The following is an 18,832-nucleotide window of genomic DNA, read 5'->3' as shown; positions in this document are numbered from 1 at the left end:
AGTTTAAGAGATCACATCTAGACCGGGTTACTGTAAAGCTTTGTGACAACTGCTGATGTAAAAGGGCTTTATAAATACATTTGATTGATTGACTGATTGATTTATTAATTTGACAGGGACAATGCACATCAATTAATTTCTGTAAATGTGCCAGATTTAGCCAGCTGGCTAGTTTTCATCGGTACTTCCTGGGCAGACAGATAAAAAAAAAATATTTACAAATGTTTCACACAAAGAAATGTATAAAATATTTAATTTAATTAATTGTTAGTTTTAACACCTACTTGTTGTCCTGTATCTGTATCCTGGTCCAGTAGAGAGGTTTCATGGGGCAGGCTGGTTCCACAGCCGGCTTCCTGTGGGGTTTATCTAGCATGGTACCTAAGGTCAGACCCCCTGGAGGGGGAGGTGGTGGGGGGCCACAGCCTGGTGGAGGGGGTGGGGGTGGAGGGGGGCCGTCGAGTCCCTGGGTCTGGGTTAGAGCAGGAAGGTAAGGAAGAGGAGGAGGAAGAGGAGGAGGAAGAGGAGGAGGAAGAGGAGGAGGGGGAAGTGGGGCTAGGTTGCCTGATAATAACCATTGATGAGGTACAGGTGGTTGGGACAGTGGGAGTGGAGGAGCAGGTGGAGGAGGAGGAGGTGGAGGGAGAAGAACGGGGGAAGAGGAGGGAGAAGAGGGAGAGGTAGCCTGTCCAGACTGATTTAGACTGATAGAAGCCAGGTCCAGTCTCTTAGGCAGGTAGAGGGGGGGTTGGGGGCTCAGATATGGCCTGATACCCCCCTCCTCATCCTGGGGGGTCCTGAGGAAGGTCTGGCGGCCCGTCTGGACGCACACAGTGCGGAAGTCCCGGGATGAGAGGTCGTCTCCCGTGGATACGGCCACGTCTCGGAGGTCTCCACGGCGGTGGTGGGCACCCAGGGCCAAGTCGCTTTGTAGCCTGGCCAACGTGACCTCCAGACGGGATACACACTCCTCATTGTCCCCTCTCAGTTGGCGCATCTGCTTCCTATGGTCCTCCTGCAATCATATTCATGGCAGGTTAAGGTTAGGGTTGTTTTAGGGTTAGGGTTGTGTTAGGGTTGTTTTAGGGTTAGGGTTGTGTTAGGGTTGTTTTAGGGTTAGGGTTGTGTTAGGGTTGTTTAAGGGTTAGGGTTCTGTTAGGGTTGTGTTAGGGTTGTTTTAGGGTTAGGGTTATGTTAGGGTTGTGTTAGGGTTGTTTAAGGATTAGGGTTGTGTTAGGGTTGTTTTAGGGTTAGGGTTGTGTTGTTTTAGGGTTAGGGTTGTTTTTGAGTTTGCGTTGTGTTAAGGTTAGGGTTCTGTTAGGGTTGCTTTAGGGTTAGGGTTGTGTTAGGGTTGTTTTAGGGTTAGTGTTGTGTTAGGGTTGTGTTAGGGTTAGGCAACTCATTTGACTCATGTTTGTCTATTATGTTCAGGAAGTGCAAGAACAGTTCAAATCAATTTTTATTGTTCACATACACGTGTTTAGCAGATGTTATTGCGGGTGTAGCGAAATGTTTGTGCTTCTAGCTCCGACAGTGCAGTAATATCTAACAAGTAATATCTAACAATTTCACAACATATACCCAATACACACAAATCTAAGTAAGGAATGGAATTTAAGAATACATATATGGACAAGCAATGACAAAGTGGCATAGACTAAGATACAGTAGAATATTATAGAATACAGTATATACAGTTGAAGTCGGGAAGTTTACATATACCTTAGCCAAATACATTTAAACTCAGTTTTTCACAATTCCTGACATTTAATCCTAGTAAAAAAAATTCCCTGTCTTAGGTCAGTTAGGATCACCACTTTATTTTAAGAATGTGAAATGTCAGAATAATAGTAGAGAGAATGATTTATTTCAGCTTTAATTTCTTTCATCACATTCCCAGTGGGTCAGAAGTTTACATACACTCAATTAGTATTTGGTAGCATTGCCTTTAAATTGTTTAACTTGGGTCAAACGTTTCGGGTAGCTTTCCACAAGCTTCCCACAATAAGTTGGGAGAATTTTGGCCCATTCCTCCCGACAGAGCTGGTGTAACTGAGTAAGGTTTGTACGCCTCCTTGCTCGCACACACTTTTTCAGTTCTGCCCACAAACTTTCTATAGGATTTTGCCACAACTTTGGATGTATGCTTGGGGTCATTGTCTATTTGGAAGACCCATTTGCGACCAAGCTTTAATTTCCTGACTGATGTCTTGAGATGTTGCTTCAATATATCCACATAATTTTCCTTCCTCATGATGCCATCTATTCTGTGAAGTGCACCAGTCCCTCCTGCAGCAAAGCACCCCCACAGCATGATGCTGCCACCCCCGGTTGGGATGGTGTTCTTCGGCTTGCAAGCTTTCCCCTTTTTCCTCCAAACATAACAATGGTCATTATGGCCAAACAGTTCTATTTAAGTTTGATCAGACTAGAGGACATTTCTCCAAAAAGTACGATCTTTGTCCCCATGTTCAGTTGCAAACCGTAGTCTGGTTTTTTTTATGGCGGTTTTGGAGCAGTGGCTTCTTCCTTGCTGAGCAGCCTTTCAGGTTATGTCGATATAGGACTTGTTTTACTGTGGATATATATAATTTTGTACCTGTTTCCTCCAGCATCTTCACAAGGTCCTTTGCTGTTGTTTTGGGATTGATTTGCACTTTTCGCACCAAAGTATGTTATTCTCTAGGAGACAGAACGCGTCTCCTTCCTGAGCGATATGACGGCTGTATGGTCCCATGGTGTTTATACTTGCGTACTATTGTTTGTACAGATGAACGTGGTACCTTCAGGCGTTTGGAAATTGCTCCCAAGGATGAACCAGACTTGTGGAGGTCTACAATTTTTTTTCTGAGGTCTTGGCTGATTTCTGTTGATTTTCCCATGATGTCAAGCAAAGAGGCACTGAGTTTGAAGGTAGGCCTTGAAATACATCCACAGGTACACCTCCAATTGACTCAAATGATGTCACTTAGCCTATCAGAAGCTTCTAAAGCCATGACATCATTTTCTGGTATTTTCCAAGCTGTTTAAAGGCACAGTCAACTTAGTGTATGTAAACCTCTGACCCACTGGAATTGTGACACAGTGAATTATAAGTGAAATAATCTGTCTGTAAACAATCGTTGGAAAAATGACTTGTGTCACGCACAAAGTAGATGTCCTAACCGACTTGGCAAAACTATAGTTTGTTAACAAGAAAGTATATGTAAACTTCCGACTTCAACTGTAGAATCGCAGGTAGCAAAGGAGGTGTAGTACTATGCTTTACTGACCTGTATCTTCTCCACTTCCTCTTTGCATTCTCTCTTCAGCTGCAGGAGGATTGCCTGGTGTTCTGGAGGACAGAGAGACAGCTCATCAACATAAACGAGAACAAAACTATCACAACTGAACCACAGTAAGTTTCTGCTGTATTCTACTTCTCATATGATCACCATTCCTAATCACACTTAAGCCATTTATAGATGTATCTGTTAGTTGGATAATCCTGGCATGTGTGTTTTCTTGGTAGGATAAACAGCTGGTGCTTAGGCGTGTTTTTAGGAGTGTGTGCACAAGGAGTGGCCCCTGCCAAAACACACACACACACATCTGATGTGTTTTCTGAGGCATACGAATTTAAGAAGTGAATGGAATAGTTCCTGCCACCACTGTACACACAGCCCTGTCCCAAAACAATGCCCTTGTGACATTAGTCATCTAGAGACAAGGCAGAAGCCTGCTGCTGTGGACAGTAACAGGGACAGGGTGGAGTATTTACCTTACCATTAGACCATGGTATTGTACATGTACCACAGAGCAAACATTGACTCTCTCTCTCTCTCTCTCTCTCTCTCTCTCTCTCTCTCTCTCTCTCTCTCTCTCTCTCTCTCTCTCTCTCTCTCTCTCTCTCTCTCTCTCTCTCTCTCTCTCTCTCTCTCTCTCTCTCTCTCTCTCTCTCTCTCTCTCTCTCTCTCTCTCTCCTCTCTCTCTCTCTCTCTCTCTCTCTCTCTCTCTCTCTCTCTCTCTCTCTCTCTCTCTCTCTCATACTATAACCCACAGAGCTCAGTTAGTCACAGCAAGGAGCTGGCCTGGCTGGCTGCATGGGATCCCTCTGTAGCTCAATTGGTAGAGCATGGCGCTTGTAACGCCTGGGTAGTGGGTTCAATCCCCGGGACCACCCATATGTTAAAATGTATGCACACATGACTGTAAGTCGCTTTGGATAAAAGCGTCTGCTAAATGGCATATTATTATATTATGGGTCGCACGGGTCAAGGCCTAGGGTTGAATCCTAACTTGAGATCTGTACATAGAACTACAATCTCTCTTTGACATCATTAAATAAGTGATATAATCAGAGGTATCTCACACACATATCCACATCCCTCAAGCTACTGCAACGTTCCAGCCATAGCGAATATGTGTTTTTCTAAAAATAGATTACCTGCTTCTGTGTATTTCAGCCCAACCTTCTCCTCCTTAGTCGGGGGCCAGATGGCCTGCAGACGGCCTGGGGTGGACCGGTCCTCTCCATCACCTGGGGTCCACGTCTCCGACTGGGGGGGATGACAGCAACATAACATTAGGAAGATATTAAAAAGTCATTCTTAAATCAGGCATTGAGCACTCACTACAGACGTCACTGAGTAATGAAATGCCTGCATGGCATTCACTAATATAATCAGTATGTGTACACTCTGATTTTACATTTTAGTCATTTAGCCGACGCTCTTATCCAGAGCGACTTACAGTTAGTGAGTGCATAATTATAATTTTTTTCATACTGGCCCCCGTGGGAATCGAACCCACAACCCTGCCATTGCAAACGCCATGCTCTACCAACTGAGCTACACGAGACACGTAAGTCGCTTTGGATAAAAGTGACATTATTGTCAAAGAGATACAGCAAAACACATGATAGAGAGTAGGCAAAGAAAGAGCTAGATAACACAACACAGATGCATACTTTTGAGTCAGTGAGGTTTTTCTTTTCAGGAGTCTTGGAGGTTCTCTCAAATATCCAGGCCTTCCTCTTCACTGCCTCCTGGTCCTCCCTGTCTCCCTCTCTCCTCAGGGGCCTGGGGATGAAGAAGGCCTTGAAGGCATCGAACGCCACCTCCGCACTGGAGGGAGGAGGCTTCTGAGGTTCTAAAGGTTCTGATGGTTCTAGTGTCTCTGAAGGTTCTGAAGATTCCGGAGGCTCTATCACAGACAGAACTTCAGTCTTCTCTTTCTCTGTGTCCTGGTCTGTCTCTTTCTCTTCTCCTGTTTTCTGCCCTTCTCCTCCCTCTTCCTGTTCTGTCTTCTCCTTCTCCTCCATCCCATCTTCAGGTTCGACTCTGACTCCTTCGGTCTCGTCTGAAGGCTCTGACTCCTTCCTGTCCTCTCCTGTAGACTCCCGCCTGTCCTCTCCTGTAGACTCCCTCCTCTCCTCTCCTGTAGACTCCCTCCTCTCCTCTCCTGTAGACTCCCTCCTGTCCTCTCCTGTAGACTCCCTCCTGTCCTCTCCTGTAGACTCCTCTGTCTTACTGTTGACATCCTTCTCCAGGTTCAGGAACTGGGAGAGCTGGTCCAAGAAGCTCCCCTGCCTCCTGCGAGCTGTCTTCAGCTTTCTCCTCACAAGCTTGTCCACACCCAGGCCTGATGGGGATGGTGTTCTGATCTTGCCCAATATGTCCTGATCCGGCCCTTTCGCCTCCTTCTTTGGGATCCTCAGACCACTGAACAAGGCAGGCAGCTGGAGGGGCTTGTTCACTGGGGAACCGCGGGAGAAGGTGGCTCTGGTGGAGGTAGTGCCAGGAGGAGGGCCAATGGTTGGACCTGGGGTTAAGGCTGGGAGCCCATCCTGGGGACTGGCTGGTGCTGGGGTTGGGGCTCCATCCTGGGGACTGGCTGGTGCTGGGGTTGGGGCTCCATCCTGGGGACTGGCTGGGGTTGGGGCTCCATCCTGGGGACTGGCTGGTGCTGGGGTTGGGGCTCCATCCTGGGGACTGGCTGGGGTTGGGGCTCCATCCTGGGGACTAGCTGGTGCTGGGGTTGGGGCTCCATCCTGGGGACTGGCTGGTGCTGGGGTTGGGGCTCCATCCTGGGGACTGGCTGGTGCTGGGGTTGGGGCTCCATCCTGGGGACTGGCTGGGGTTGGGGCTCCATCCTGGGGACTGGCTGGTGCTGGGGTTGGGGCTCCATCCTGGGGACTGGCTGATGCTGGGGTTGGGGCTCCATCCTGGGGACTGGCTGGTACTGGGGTTGGGGCTCCATCCTGGGGACTGGCTGGTGCTGGGGTTGGGGCTCCATCCTGGGGACTGGCTGGTGCTGGGGTTGGGGCTCCATCCTGGGGGCTGGCTGGTGCTGGGGTTGGGGCTCCATCCAGGGGGCTGCAGGGCTGAGAGGACTGGGCTGTAGACTGGGCTGTGATCTCAGACTCAGAAGCAGATGCGTGAGGGAGTTCCTCGGCCAGTGCATTAACAGTCTCCCCAGACTCTAACAGGCTCTCAGTTTCAGCCTCTCCAGCTTCTAACAGGCTCTCAGTTTCAGCGTCTCCAGCCTCTAACAGGCTCTCAGTTTCAGCCTCTCCACTCTCTAACAGGCTCTCAGTTTCAGCCTCTCCAGCTTCTAATAGGCTCTCAGTTTCAGCCCCTTCAGCCTCTAACAGGCTCTCAGTTTCAGCCTCTCCAGCTTCTAACAGGCTCTCAGTTTCAGCCTCTCCAGCCACTAACAGGCTCTCAGTTTCAGCCTCTCCAGTCTCTAACAGGCCCTCAGTTTCAGAGGCTGTATGCTGCTGGTCATCAGATATAGGCTCAGTCCTGGTCATGGTTATCACCAGCTTTCTGGTGTTTGAAGGTAGCCGTGTACTAGTGCCAGGTTCCATTACTGCAGAAAGGTTAGCAAGGTCTCTGGCTACAACATCAGCAGCAGGTAAGTCTTTGCTGTCAGCAGGTGAGTCTTGGTTATCATATGTACATGTTTCCTGATAACTTCTTGGATTGGTTTCACTGTCTGTTAACCAGGCCAGCCTGTTGTAGTTGTCTGTCGACACCTCTGTGTTCTTCGTCTCCTTGACTTTGTCTTCATCATGATTGTTTGTGACCATATCTTGATGACGGTTGTCTGTTGACACACACTGACTTTGCTGGTCTGTTGATTCCAACTTGTCTGTACTGGGACAGTCAGTTCTCATGTCCTGATTGGCTCTGTCTGTGGTATTCTGTGTGTCTATAGGCTCCTCCATACTGCAGTTCTCTGAAGACCAACTGTTCCTATGTTTGTTTATCGTCACTCTCTGTTCAATAGGGTCAGTTGACCCACTATATCCTTGTAAGTGGGACGGCCTTTCTGAAATGCAGTCATCTGATTGGTCTGTTGACTCATCATATATACTTAAATGAGACTTCTTCTCTGAAATTATGTCTTCTGATTGGACAAGACAGTTGCTGTTTGCATCCTCTTCCTTCTCTGAGTCCATGTTCCTCGGTTCTACAGTCCTCTGGCCCAGAGTTTCATTCATGCTGTCATGTTGCACAACTGTGGTGGTGGTGGTGGTGGATTCTCCATTCTTCTGCACCACACCTACTGCACTTGAATCCCTTCCTTCTGTCCTCTCATTTCCATTGACTTCATCAACTTCCTGACTGCTGTAGACGTTCCCGGGAGAAGTGTCGGGGGAAGTGTCTGTCTTGCTCTCGTCTGAGAGATTCCGGAAGAACTTCAGGACCTCCGTCTTGCCGTCAGGCCGCTGGGACTCTGACCTGTCTGGGTGAGTAAAGACGGTGGAGAATCTGTCAAGGAACGAGTTGGAAGAGGCCTTCCCCTGAGCAGCATCAGTGTTGCCGTTAGTGTTCACTCCGTTCATGGTTGAGCTCTTTATCAAATGCAGGTTTAAATCATCTAAAAATAAATCACAACTAATATGATTCAGGTCCAAATCACAGCCAGTGATCTCCCCACATACCGTTCAGTTTAATGCGTGTAATGTACTTTAATCTGTCTCCAATCCAGGTAATGCTGTGTTGGTCCAACACAATACGGCCTTTCAGTGTTGATGGGAAATAATACATCTATACACCTCCAGAAACACACACTGCCTCTGCTCCATTGGGAAAATAACTTGACAAATAAGAAAAAGGCATCTCAAACAAAATGAAAACTGATGTTCCTCTTTTTGTAGCCACTGTAACAGTTGATGGAAGTTTGAGTAGTTATATTCTTTGATAAATCCTCCAAACGTTGAAGGTTTTAATGGGGATACCCACATGCTGAGCACCAAAATGTTTTGTGGGGAAGAAACATCAGCATGGAAAAAGTAGCCAGAAACAGTATTTAGTCATGCAGTGAGTCATGCAGTGAGTTAGTTACCAGTACTTTTTGCAACACATTCAAAAAGTGCTGGAAAAAAGGCAATGCTCCAAAGAGAGTTGAGCTCTATTATTCACCAGTCTCATCTTCTACTTCTCTGTTCAGATCCCTCTGTCTTCTGTTCAGATCCCTCTGTCTTCTGTTCAGATCCCTCTGTCTTCTGTTCAGATCCCTCTGTCTTCTGTTCAGATCCCTTTGTCTTCTGTTCAGATCCCTCTGTCTTCTGTTCAGATCCCTGTCTTCTGTTCAAACCCCTGTCTTCTGTTCAGATCCCTCTGTCTTCTGTCGTTAGAGAGAAACATAATAAGTGAAAGTAGGTAGTCTTTTGGTCTGGTCCTCTTCTCCTCCAACTATTCAGCCTCTCCTTCCCTATTCACCGAAGACAATCTGCTTCTGTCGTAGACTGCAGCAGACTTCTTCCTCCTCCAACTATCCAGCTTCTTCTTCTCTCCTCACTGAAGACACTCGGGCTCAGCAGTAGCACCACCGTAACAGACTGTGACTGACTACACCCTGAGAGTTCCACTTTGGAGTTATACTCTGGTATCCACCCAGACCACAGCACAGCACAGCACACCACACCCAGACTGACAGATGGTAAATGGGAGACAGTACACTTCTTCAAGAGCTGAGCTCTATAGCAGTAGCCTATAGTGACGTGGAAGTCTCCGTCTCCACTCAGTTCTGACCCCGCCTATACGTCTTACTATTTAAATCCATAGAAAGTTGGTCTTATTTTCTCACATGTCAAATTTTTTTGGGGGTGGATCCCCATTGGCTTTTGCAGAAGCAGCAGCTACTCTTCCTGGGGTCCACAAAAAAAAAAACACAAAACCTGGCAAGTAACAAAACACACATACATACACTGACAGACAAGGACAGTCACACACATTTCAAATACGATATACCAACGATGCAACTATACAGGTCAAAATAATGGTAAAGGTGAATTGGAAAGAGTAAGAGGAAATAGATACATTTACAGTATTATACGCAATCAATTACAATGTACATATTATGACAGTCCGTTGTGTTTCAAATGGCTAGTGTATTTGCATGGCTATCTACAGATCAGACACCACCCTTGTATGTGTTTAATTTGGCGGCTATCACTGCATGTTGCAAGAGAGAGAAGGACAAATTCATACAGTATCACAGAAAGTGAAACCATTGATATAACTTGAGACTTACAGGGTTGAGACTTACAGTACTCCATATGATACGGACGGGATTTAATCACAAAGCCTGATCTTAGTAGGCCTATGGCCAATGACTTAAGTCTTAATGCACTTTCCTATTGCATTGCCATGTAATGGTTACCAGGGTGGGCTATTGGGGCTCTCGAGCATGGACCTGTTTATGTAGGAGAAATGTAACCAGATAATCCTGTAGCAAATAGCATTAAGATAGAATTAGAGAGAAATAAATGCAAATTATCCAGCTCACTGGTTCAAATCCAATGCCAGGGGATAATGTATAGTGTAGGTAAAAATGATATATAATATTTATCATGAATTCAGAATCTTCAGAATATGTTTTTTTAAAATATATATTTGCTAAAGAAAACCCCTAAGGAAATCTATCAGAAACTCTACATTATGTAATACCTGTACAGTGCATTCGGAAAGTATTCAGACCCCTTGACTTTTTCCACATTTTGCTACGTTACAGCCTTTTTCTAAAATGGATTAAATAAAGAAAATGTACTCATCAATCTACACACAATACCCCATAATGACAAAGCAAAAACAGGTTTTTAGAAATGTTCGCAAATTTATTCAAAATAAAAAAACACAAATAACTTATTTACATTAGTATTCAGACCCTTTGCTATGAGACTCCAAATTGAGCTCAGGTGAATCCTGTTTCATTTGATCATCCTTGAGATGTTTCTACTTGATTGGAGTCAACCTGTGGTAAATTAAGTTGATTGGACATGATTTGGAAAGGTACACACCTGTCTATATAAGGTCACAGAGTTGACAGTGCATGTCAGAGCAAAAACAAAGCCATGATGTCGAAGGAATTGTCCGTAAAGCTCAGAGACAGGATTGTGTCGAGACACAGATCTGCGGAAGGGTACCAAAGCATTTCTGCAGCATTGAAGGTCCCCAAGAACACAGTGGTCTCCATCATTCTTACATGGAAGAAGTTTGGAACCACCAAGAGTCTTCCTAGAGCTGGCCACCTGGCCAAACTAAGCAGGGGAGAGGGCCTTGGTCAGTGAGGTGACCAAGAACCCGATGGTCACTCTGACAGAGCTCCAGAGTTCGTATGTGGAGATGGGAGAAACTTCCAGAAGGACAACCATCTCTGCAGCACTCCACCAATCAGGCCTTTATGGTAGAGTGGCCAGACGGAATCCACTCCTCAGTAAAAGGCACATGACAGCCCGCTTGGAGTTTGCTAAAAGGCACCTAAAGGACTCTCTGGTCTGATGAAACCAAGATTAAACTGAATGCCAAGCGTCACGTCTGGAGGAAACCTGGAACCCATCCCTACGGTGATGCATGGTGGTGACAGCATCATGCTGTGGGGATGTTCTTCAGTGGCAGGGACTGGGAGACTAGTCAGGATTGAGGGAAAGATTAACGGAGCAAAGTTTGAGAGATCCTTGATGAAAACCTGCTCCAGAGTGCTCAGGACCTCAGACTGGCGCGAAGGTTCACCTTTCCAACAGGACAACGACCAAGACAGCACACAGCCAAGACAACGCAGGAGTGGCTTCGGGACAAGTCTCTGAATGTCCTTGAGTGGCCCAGCCAGAGCCTGGACTTGAACATCTCCAATACACTTCCTTATAAATCCACGCACCGAATCAGTGTATACGTCTATATTATTCTCAGAGGCTACCCGGAATATATCCCAGTCCGCGTGATCAAAACAATCTTGAAGCATGGATTCCGATTGGTCAGACCAGATTTGAATAGTCCTAAGCACGGGTGCTTCCTGTTTGAGTTTCTGCCTATAGGAAGGGAGGAGCGAAATGGAGTCGTGGTCAGATTTGCTGAAAGGAGGGCGGGGGAGGGCCTTGTGTGCATAGCGGAAATTAGTATAACAGTGTTTTTCCAGAGCTACAGTCAATATGCTGATAGAATTTAGGTAGCCTTTTTCTCAAATTTGCTTTGTTAAAATCCCCAGCTACAATAAATGCAGCCTCAGGATATATGGTTTCCAGTTTGCATAAAGTCTAGTGAAGTTCCTTGAGGGCCGTCGTGGTATCGGCTTGAGGGGGGGTAATATGGTCAGCATTTGATTGTGAGGAATTCAGGTGAACAAAAATGACTTGAGTTCCTGTATATTGTTACAATTACACCATGAGTCGCTAGTCATCCACATCGACGGGACAGCAGTGGAGAAGGTGGAACGTTTTAAGTTCCCCGGCGTACATATCACCGACAAACTGAAATGGTCCACCCACACAGACAGTGTGGTGAAGAAGGCGCAACAGCGTCTCTTCAACCTCAGGAGGCTGATGAAATTTGGCCTGTCACCTAAAACCCTCACAAACTTTTACAGATGCACAATTGACAGCATTCTGTTGGGCTGTATCACCGCCTGGTACGGCAACTGCACCGCCCACAACCGCAGGGCTCTCCAGAGGGTGGTGTGGTCTGCACAACGCATCCCCCGGGGCAAACTACCTGCCCTCCAGGACACCTACAGCACCCGATGTCACAGGAAGGCCAAAAAGATAATCAAGGACAACTACCACCCGAGCCACTGCCTGTTCACCCCGCTATCATCCAGAAGGCGAGCTCAGTACAGGTGCATCAAAGCTGGGACCGAGAGACTGAAAAACAGCTTCTATCTCAAGGCCATCAGACTGTTAAACAGCCATCACTAGCACAGAGAGGCTGCTGCCTACATACAGACTTGAAAATGACTGGCGACTTTAATAAATGGAACACTAGTCACTTTAATAATGGCACCTTAATAATGTTTACATATCTTGCATTACCCATCTCATATGTACTGTATATACTGTATTCTATACTATCTATTGCATCTTAGCCTATGCCACTCTGATAATGACATTGCTCATCCATATATTTATATATTCTTATTCCATTCTCTTACTTAGATTTGTGTGTATTAGGTTTTTGTTGTGTAAAGAGACTTAGGAATGGGACGCTGCTAGGCCATGTGTGATGCACAGGACTGTATTTGTAGCGTAGCGTCATACCCAAGAAGACTCGAGGCTGTAATTGCTGCCAAAGGTGCTTCAACAAAGTACTGAGTAAAGGGTCTGAATACTTATGTAAATGTAATATTTCCGTGTTTTATTTTCAATACATTTGCAAAAAAATCTAAAAAACAGTTTTTGCTTTGTCATTTTGTGGTATTGTGTGTAGATTGACATTTTAGAATAAGGCTGTAACGTAACAAAATTTGGAAAAAGTCAAGGGGTCTGAATACTTTCCGAATGCACTTTATATCATAACTTGGAGATGATTCCTATGGAAGCTTAGCACACAGTCAAGTGAATGTACTCTCTAAGGCTTTCAAACTCTGCCCACCAATGAAGTGGACTTCAGTCAGTGGACAGGTGTATTTCTGAGGATTAAGGGGCTTTCAATGAGCTATTAAGGGGTTAAGTTGGAGGAGGAGGTTAATGGTTTCACTGTGTCAGTATGTTTGAATGTGAAGAGTAGATGCAGAGGTTCCTACAAGTCACTCTAGACCACAAAGGCCCTTTTAAAACATATAATAACCCCTTTGATCAAATCAAACCAAACACTTTTACAAAACATGTATTATGAAAGTGTTATCAATCCAAAAAGTTGATAATAGTGTTATAGTAGAACATTTTGTGCACTATGAATGACCACTGATCTAGAGAAAAGTTAACACAGACGTGTCCAATAAGAGGTGAACAGGATTTTAGATGTGACAGGTGCAGAGCAGGCCAACAACCCCCCACCCCTTCCCCACCCCCCACCCGCAAGCTGCTTAAACAGCCAGGCAAGGTGCCTGTCAAAGGATAGCAGGCAGACAGCTAGTGGGCAGCAGAAATCCACTCAACACACACATGCGCAGACACACACTTACACACACACACTGTGCATTCAGACAAAGCATCTATAAATCCCTTTGGTTAAGTAATAGCTGAAAAACTAAAACAAATACAGTCCTGTGCATCACACAGGGCCTAGCAGCTTCCCATTCCTAAGTCTCTTTACACCAAATAAATCATAATAATACAAAATAAAGCATTATACCTGGATGCTTTAAGTAAAGTGTGTCTGAAATGTCTAAGACGTCAGAACAACTCACTCGCTGTGGGGAGAAAGGCAAGTCGCTGGTGATGTCATCTTCCAGTGGTGTGATCCTGAGGAAGTCGACGTGTTTGGGGCGAGAGGGGCGGGTCAGGGACCGGCAGTACGACAGAGAATCCTCCACCTCTCTCTGCCAGATCTCCTCCTGTCTCGTCAGGGCCTCGTCTGGGGAGAGAAACAGGACAGTCGAAACGTTGCATTAAATAAAACCGTTGGGAGCATTCAATAATGTGTGGGTTTCTTCCATGACTTTACTTTTTGTACCCTACACCTACAAGTGACTGGATGTATGTATACCACTTGTAACTTACACACAAGACATCACAGAGAGTTCAACCTAAGCAGGTAGACCTAACCACCGATACAGGATGGTTGAGGTCAATTCAGTTTCAATTCAGTGAATACAGAAAGTGAATTGAAATTCAATGAATGAATGGAGAAATCCTTGCAGAAACTCTTGATCTGGGTAGGTAGAAATGTGTATTTGTGTGATGTACTTAACAAGTCCAGTTCCAACTTCCATTGCAGTAAAGCGTCTTTACAGTTTGCCTAGGGATGACATCACCAGTTACATTAAAACTACAGCACAGCTTCAACATAAGGCCACATGTTTCCCTAAATTTCCCCAAGCATTGTCTGTGTATAATGACAAGGGCATTCCCATTGAATGGTTCTGTTTCAGGTTGAGCTGTGGCACCACCTTCAGAAATAGGAGAGGAATTGCTGCCAATGTAATTATCAGACACTAACAGATGGACTACATGAACTCAATGCTCCAGCCAATAAAACAGCCTGACTACATGAACTCAATGCTCCAGCCAATAAAACAGATGGGCTACATGAACTCAATGCTCCAGCCCATAAAACAGATGGGCTACATGAACTCAATGCTCCAGCCAATAAAACAGCTGGACTACATGAACTCAATGCTCCAGCCAATAAAACAGCCTGACTACATGAACTCAATGCTCCAGCCCATAAAACAGATGGGCTACATGAACTCAATGCTCCAGCCCATAAAACAGCCTGACTACATGAACTCAATGCTCCAGCCAATAAAACAGCCTGACTACATGAACTCAATGCTCCAGCCCATAAAACAGATGGGCTACATGAACTCAATGCTCCAGCCAATAAAACAGCCTGACTACATGAACTCAATGCTCCAGCCCATAAAACAGATGGGCTACATTAACTCAATGCTACAGCCAATAAAACAGCCTGACTACATGAACTCAATGCTACAGCCAATAAAACAGATGGTAATGAGATGTGCCTAACTGAGATATGAGAGATAGAGATAGATAGAGAGAGAGGGTGAGAGAGAGAGAGAGAGAGAGAGAGAGAGAGAGAGAGAGAGAGAGAGAGAGAGAGAGAGAGAGACAGAGAGAGAGAGAGAGAGAAAGAGACAGAGACAGAGACAGAGAGATACAGAGAGAGAGAGACAGAGGGAGAGAGACAGAGGGAGACTGAGAGAGCAACACAGAGAGAGACAGACAGAGAGAGACAGATTGCTATTCTATGGCGACCTAAATGCCAGAACTGGAAGACAACCTGACACCTTCAGCACACAGGGGGACAAACACCTACCTGGAGGTGACAGCATTCCCTCCCCCATATGCCCCCCTAGGCACAACTACGACAACATAACCAACAAAATCGGGTCACAACTCCTGCAGCTCTGTCGCACACTGGGTGTGTACATAGTCAATGGCAGGCTTCGAGGGGACTCCTACGGTAGGTACACCTATAGCTCATCTCTTGGCAGTAGTACTGTAGACCACTTTATCACTGACCTCAACCCAGAGTCTCTCAGAGCGTTCACAGTCAGCCAATTGACACCCCTATCAGATCACAGCAAAATCACAGTCTACTTGAACAGAGCAATACTCAATCATGAGGCATCAAAGCCAAAGGAACTGAATAATATTAAGATATGCTATAGATGGAAGGGAAATAGTGTGGAAACCTACCAAAAAACAATTAGGCAACAACAAATTAAATCCCTTTTAGACAACTTCCTGGACAAAATGTTCCACTGTAATAGTGAAGGTGTAAACTTGGCAGTAGAAAACCTAAACAGTATATTTGACCTCTCAGATTCCCTATCAAATCTAAAAATGTCAAACAGAAAACCAAAGAAAATTAACAACAATGACAAATGGTTTGATGAAGAATGCAAAAACCTAAGAAAGAAATTGAGAAACCTAACCAACCAAAAACATTGAGACCCAGAAAACCTGAGCCTACACCTTCACTATGGTGAATCACTAAAACAATACAGAAATACACTACGGAAAAAGTAGGAACAGCACATCAGAAATCAGCTCAATCTAATTGAAGAATCCATAGACTCTAACCACTTCTGGGGAAATTGGAAAACACTAAACAAACAACAACACGAAGAGTTATCTATCCAAAACGGAGATGTATGGGTAAACCACTTCACCAATCATTTTGGCCCTGTAACAAATAACAAACAGCAAAAACATATACATGACCAAATACAAATCTTAAAATCAACTATTAAAGACTACCAGAACCCACTGGATTCTCCAATAACATTGAATGAACTACAGGACAAAATACAAACCCTCCAACACAAAAAGGCCTGTGGGGTTGATGGTATCCTCAATGAAATGATCAAATATACAGACCACAAATTCCAATTGGCTATACTTAAAACTTTAACATCATCCTTAGCTCTGGCATGTTCCCCAATATTTGGAACCAAGGACTGATCACCCCAATCCACAAAAGTGGAGACAAATTTTACCCCAATAACTACCGTGGGTTATGGGTCAACAACAACCTTGGGAAAATCCTCTTCATTATCATTAACAGCAGACTCTTACATTTCCTCAGTGAAAACAATGTACTGAGCAAATGTCAACTTGGCTTTTTACCAAATTACCGTACGACAGACCACGTATTCACCCTGCACACCCTAATTGACAAACGAACAAACCAAAACAAAGGCAAAGTCTTCTCATGCTTTGTTGATTTCAAAAAAGCTTTTGACTCAATTTGGCATGAGGGTCTGCTATACAAATTGACGGAAAGTGGTGTTGGGGGAAAAATACATGACATTATAAAATCCATGTACACAAACAAAAGGTGTGCGGTAAAAATTTGCAAAAAACACACACATTTCTTTCCACAGGGCCATGGGGTGAGACAGGGATGCAGCTTAAGCCCCACCCTCTTCAGCATTTATATCAACGAATTGGCGAGGGCACTAAAACAGTCTGCAGCACCCAGCCTCACCCTACTAGAATCTGAAGTCAAATGTCTACTGTTTGCTGATGATCTGGTGCTTCTGTCCCCTACCAAGGAGGGCCTACAGCAGCACCTAGATATTCTGCACAGATTCTGTCAGACCTGGGCCCTGACAGTAAATCTCAGTAAGACAACAATAATGGTGTTCCAAAAAAGGTCCAGTTGCCAGGACCACAAATACAAATTCCACCTAGAGCCCTAAAGCACACAAAAAACTATAAATACCTCGGCCTAAACATCAGCGCCACAGGTAACTTCCACAAAGCTGTGAACGATCTGAGAGACAAGGCAAGAAGGGCCTTCTATGCCATCAAAAGGAACATACAATTCAACACACCAATTAGGATCTGGCTAAAAATACTTGAATCAGTTATAGAACCCATTGCCCTTTATGGTTGTGAGGTCTGGGGTCCGCTCACCAACCAAGAATTCACAAAATGGGACAAACACCAAATTGATACTCTGCATGCAGAATTATGCAAAAATATCCTCAGTGTACAACATAAAACACCAAATATTGCATGCAGAGCAGAATTAGGCCGATACCCACTAATTATCAAAATCCAGAAAAGAGCGGTTAAATTCTACAACCACCTAAAAGGAAGTGATTCCCAAACCTTTCATAACAAAGCCATCACCTACAGAGAGATGAACCTGGAGAAGAGTCCCCTAAGCAAGCTGGTCCTGGGGCTCTGTTCACAAACACAAACAGACCCCACAGAGCCCCAGGACAGCAACACAATTAGACCCAACCAAATCATGAGAAAACAAAAATATAATTACTTGACACATTGGAAAGAATTAACAAAAAAACAGAGCAAACTACAATGCTATTTGGCCCTAAACAGAGAGTACACAGTGGCAGAATACCTGACCACTGTGACTGACCCAAACTTAAGGAAAGCTTTGACTATGTACAGACTCAGTGAGCATAGCCTTGCTATTGAGAAAGGCCGCCGAAGGCAGACCTGGCTCTCAAGAGAAGACAGGCTATGTGCACACTGCCCACAAAATGAGGTGGAAACGGAGCTGCACTTCCTAACCTCCTGCCAAATGTATGACCATATGAGAGACACTATTTCCCTCAGATTACACAGATCCACAAAGAATACGAAAACAAACCCAATTTTGATAAACTCCCATATCTATTGGGTGAAAAACCACAGTGTGCAATCACAGCAGCAATATTTGTGACCTGTTGCCACAAGAAAAGGACAACCAGTGAAGAACAAACACCATTGTAAATACAACCCATATTTATGTTTATTTATTTTCCCTTTTGCACTTCAACCATTTGCACATTGTTACAACACTGTATATAGCCATAATATGACATTTGAAATGTCTCTATTCCTTTGGAACTTTTATGAGTTTGACTGTTTAATGTTTATTTTTAATTGTTTATTTCACTTTTGTTTATTATCTATTTCACTTGCTTTGGCAATGTTAACATGCCAATAAATCCCTTTGCATTTAATTTAATTGACAGAGAGAGAGACAGTGACTGAGAGAGAGACAAAGAGAGACAGAGAGAGAGACAGCGAGAGAGAGAGAGAGAGAGAGAGAGAGAGAGAGAGAGAGAGAGAGAGAGAGAGAGAGAGAGAGAGAGAGAGAGAGAGAGAGAGAGAGAGAGAGAGAGAGAGAGAGAGAGAGAGAGAGAGAGAGAGAGAGACAGAGAGAGACACACACTAGTCCTTAATCCTGGACCTTGGGTCAACTCCAGGTCACTGCACATCCAACCATGGCTGATAACTTCCCAGGGAGCCCTGGCAGGTGCGCTCCCCATGCTAGAACACACACACACAAACAGACACAAGGGTGCCTCTGGTGCACTAAACATGGGTAGAGAGGATGTATGGTAGTCTGGGAATGATGATGGCCCCATGATGGTTTTCAAGAGTTTACAGCCTCAAAAGGAGTGTGATAAGTTGGGAAGTACA

At 44.9% G+C, this 18,832-nt stretch overlaps 1 protein-coding gene across 2 annotated transcripts in view; it reads right to left on the bottom strand.

Moving 5' to 3' along the window:
- Positions 1-18,832, bottom strand: part of LOC121548517 — a 69,733-nt gene that overhangs the window by 43,371 nt on the left and 7,530 nt on the right. For both annotated transcript variants that reach the window (XM_041859973.2, XM_045215938.1), the window contains exons 3-6: positions 13,612-13,778; positions 4,427-4,538; positions 3,273-3,334; positions 285-1,015 (exon numbers count right to left, since the gene is read on the bottom strand). In XM_041859973.2, coding sequence (XP_041715907.2) covers positions 285-1,015; positions 3,273-3,334; positions 4,427-4,538; positions 13,612-13,778 — 1,072 coding nt within the window. The remainder of the gene's footprint in view (positions 1-284; positions 1,016-3,272; positions 3,335-4,426; positions 4,539-13,611; positions 13,779-18,832) is intronic.

The sequence above is a fragment of the Coregonus clupeaformis genome, unplaced genomic scaffold, assembly GCF_020615455.1.
Source record: "Coregonus clupeaformis isolate EN_2021a unplaced genomic scaffold, ASM2061545v1 scaf0561, whole genome shotgun sequence".
Lineage (NCBI taxonomy): Eukaryota > Metazoa > Chordata > Actinopteri > Salmoniformes > Salmonidae > Coregonus > Coregonus clupeaformis.
This window is presented reverse-complemented; position numbering and strand designations above follow the sequence as displayed.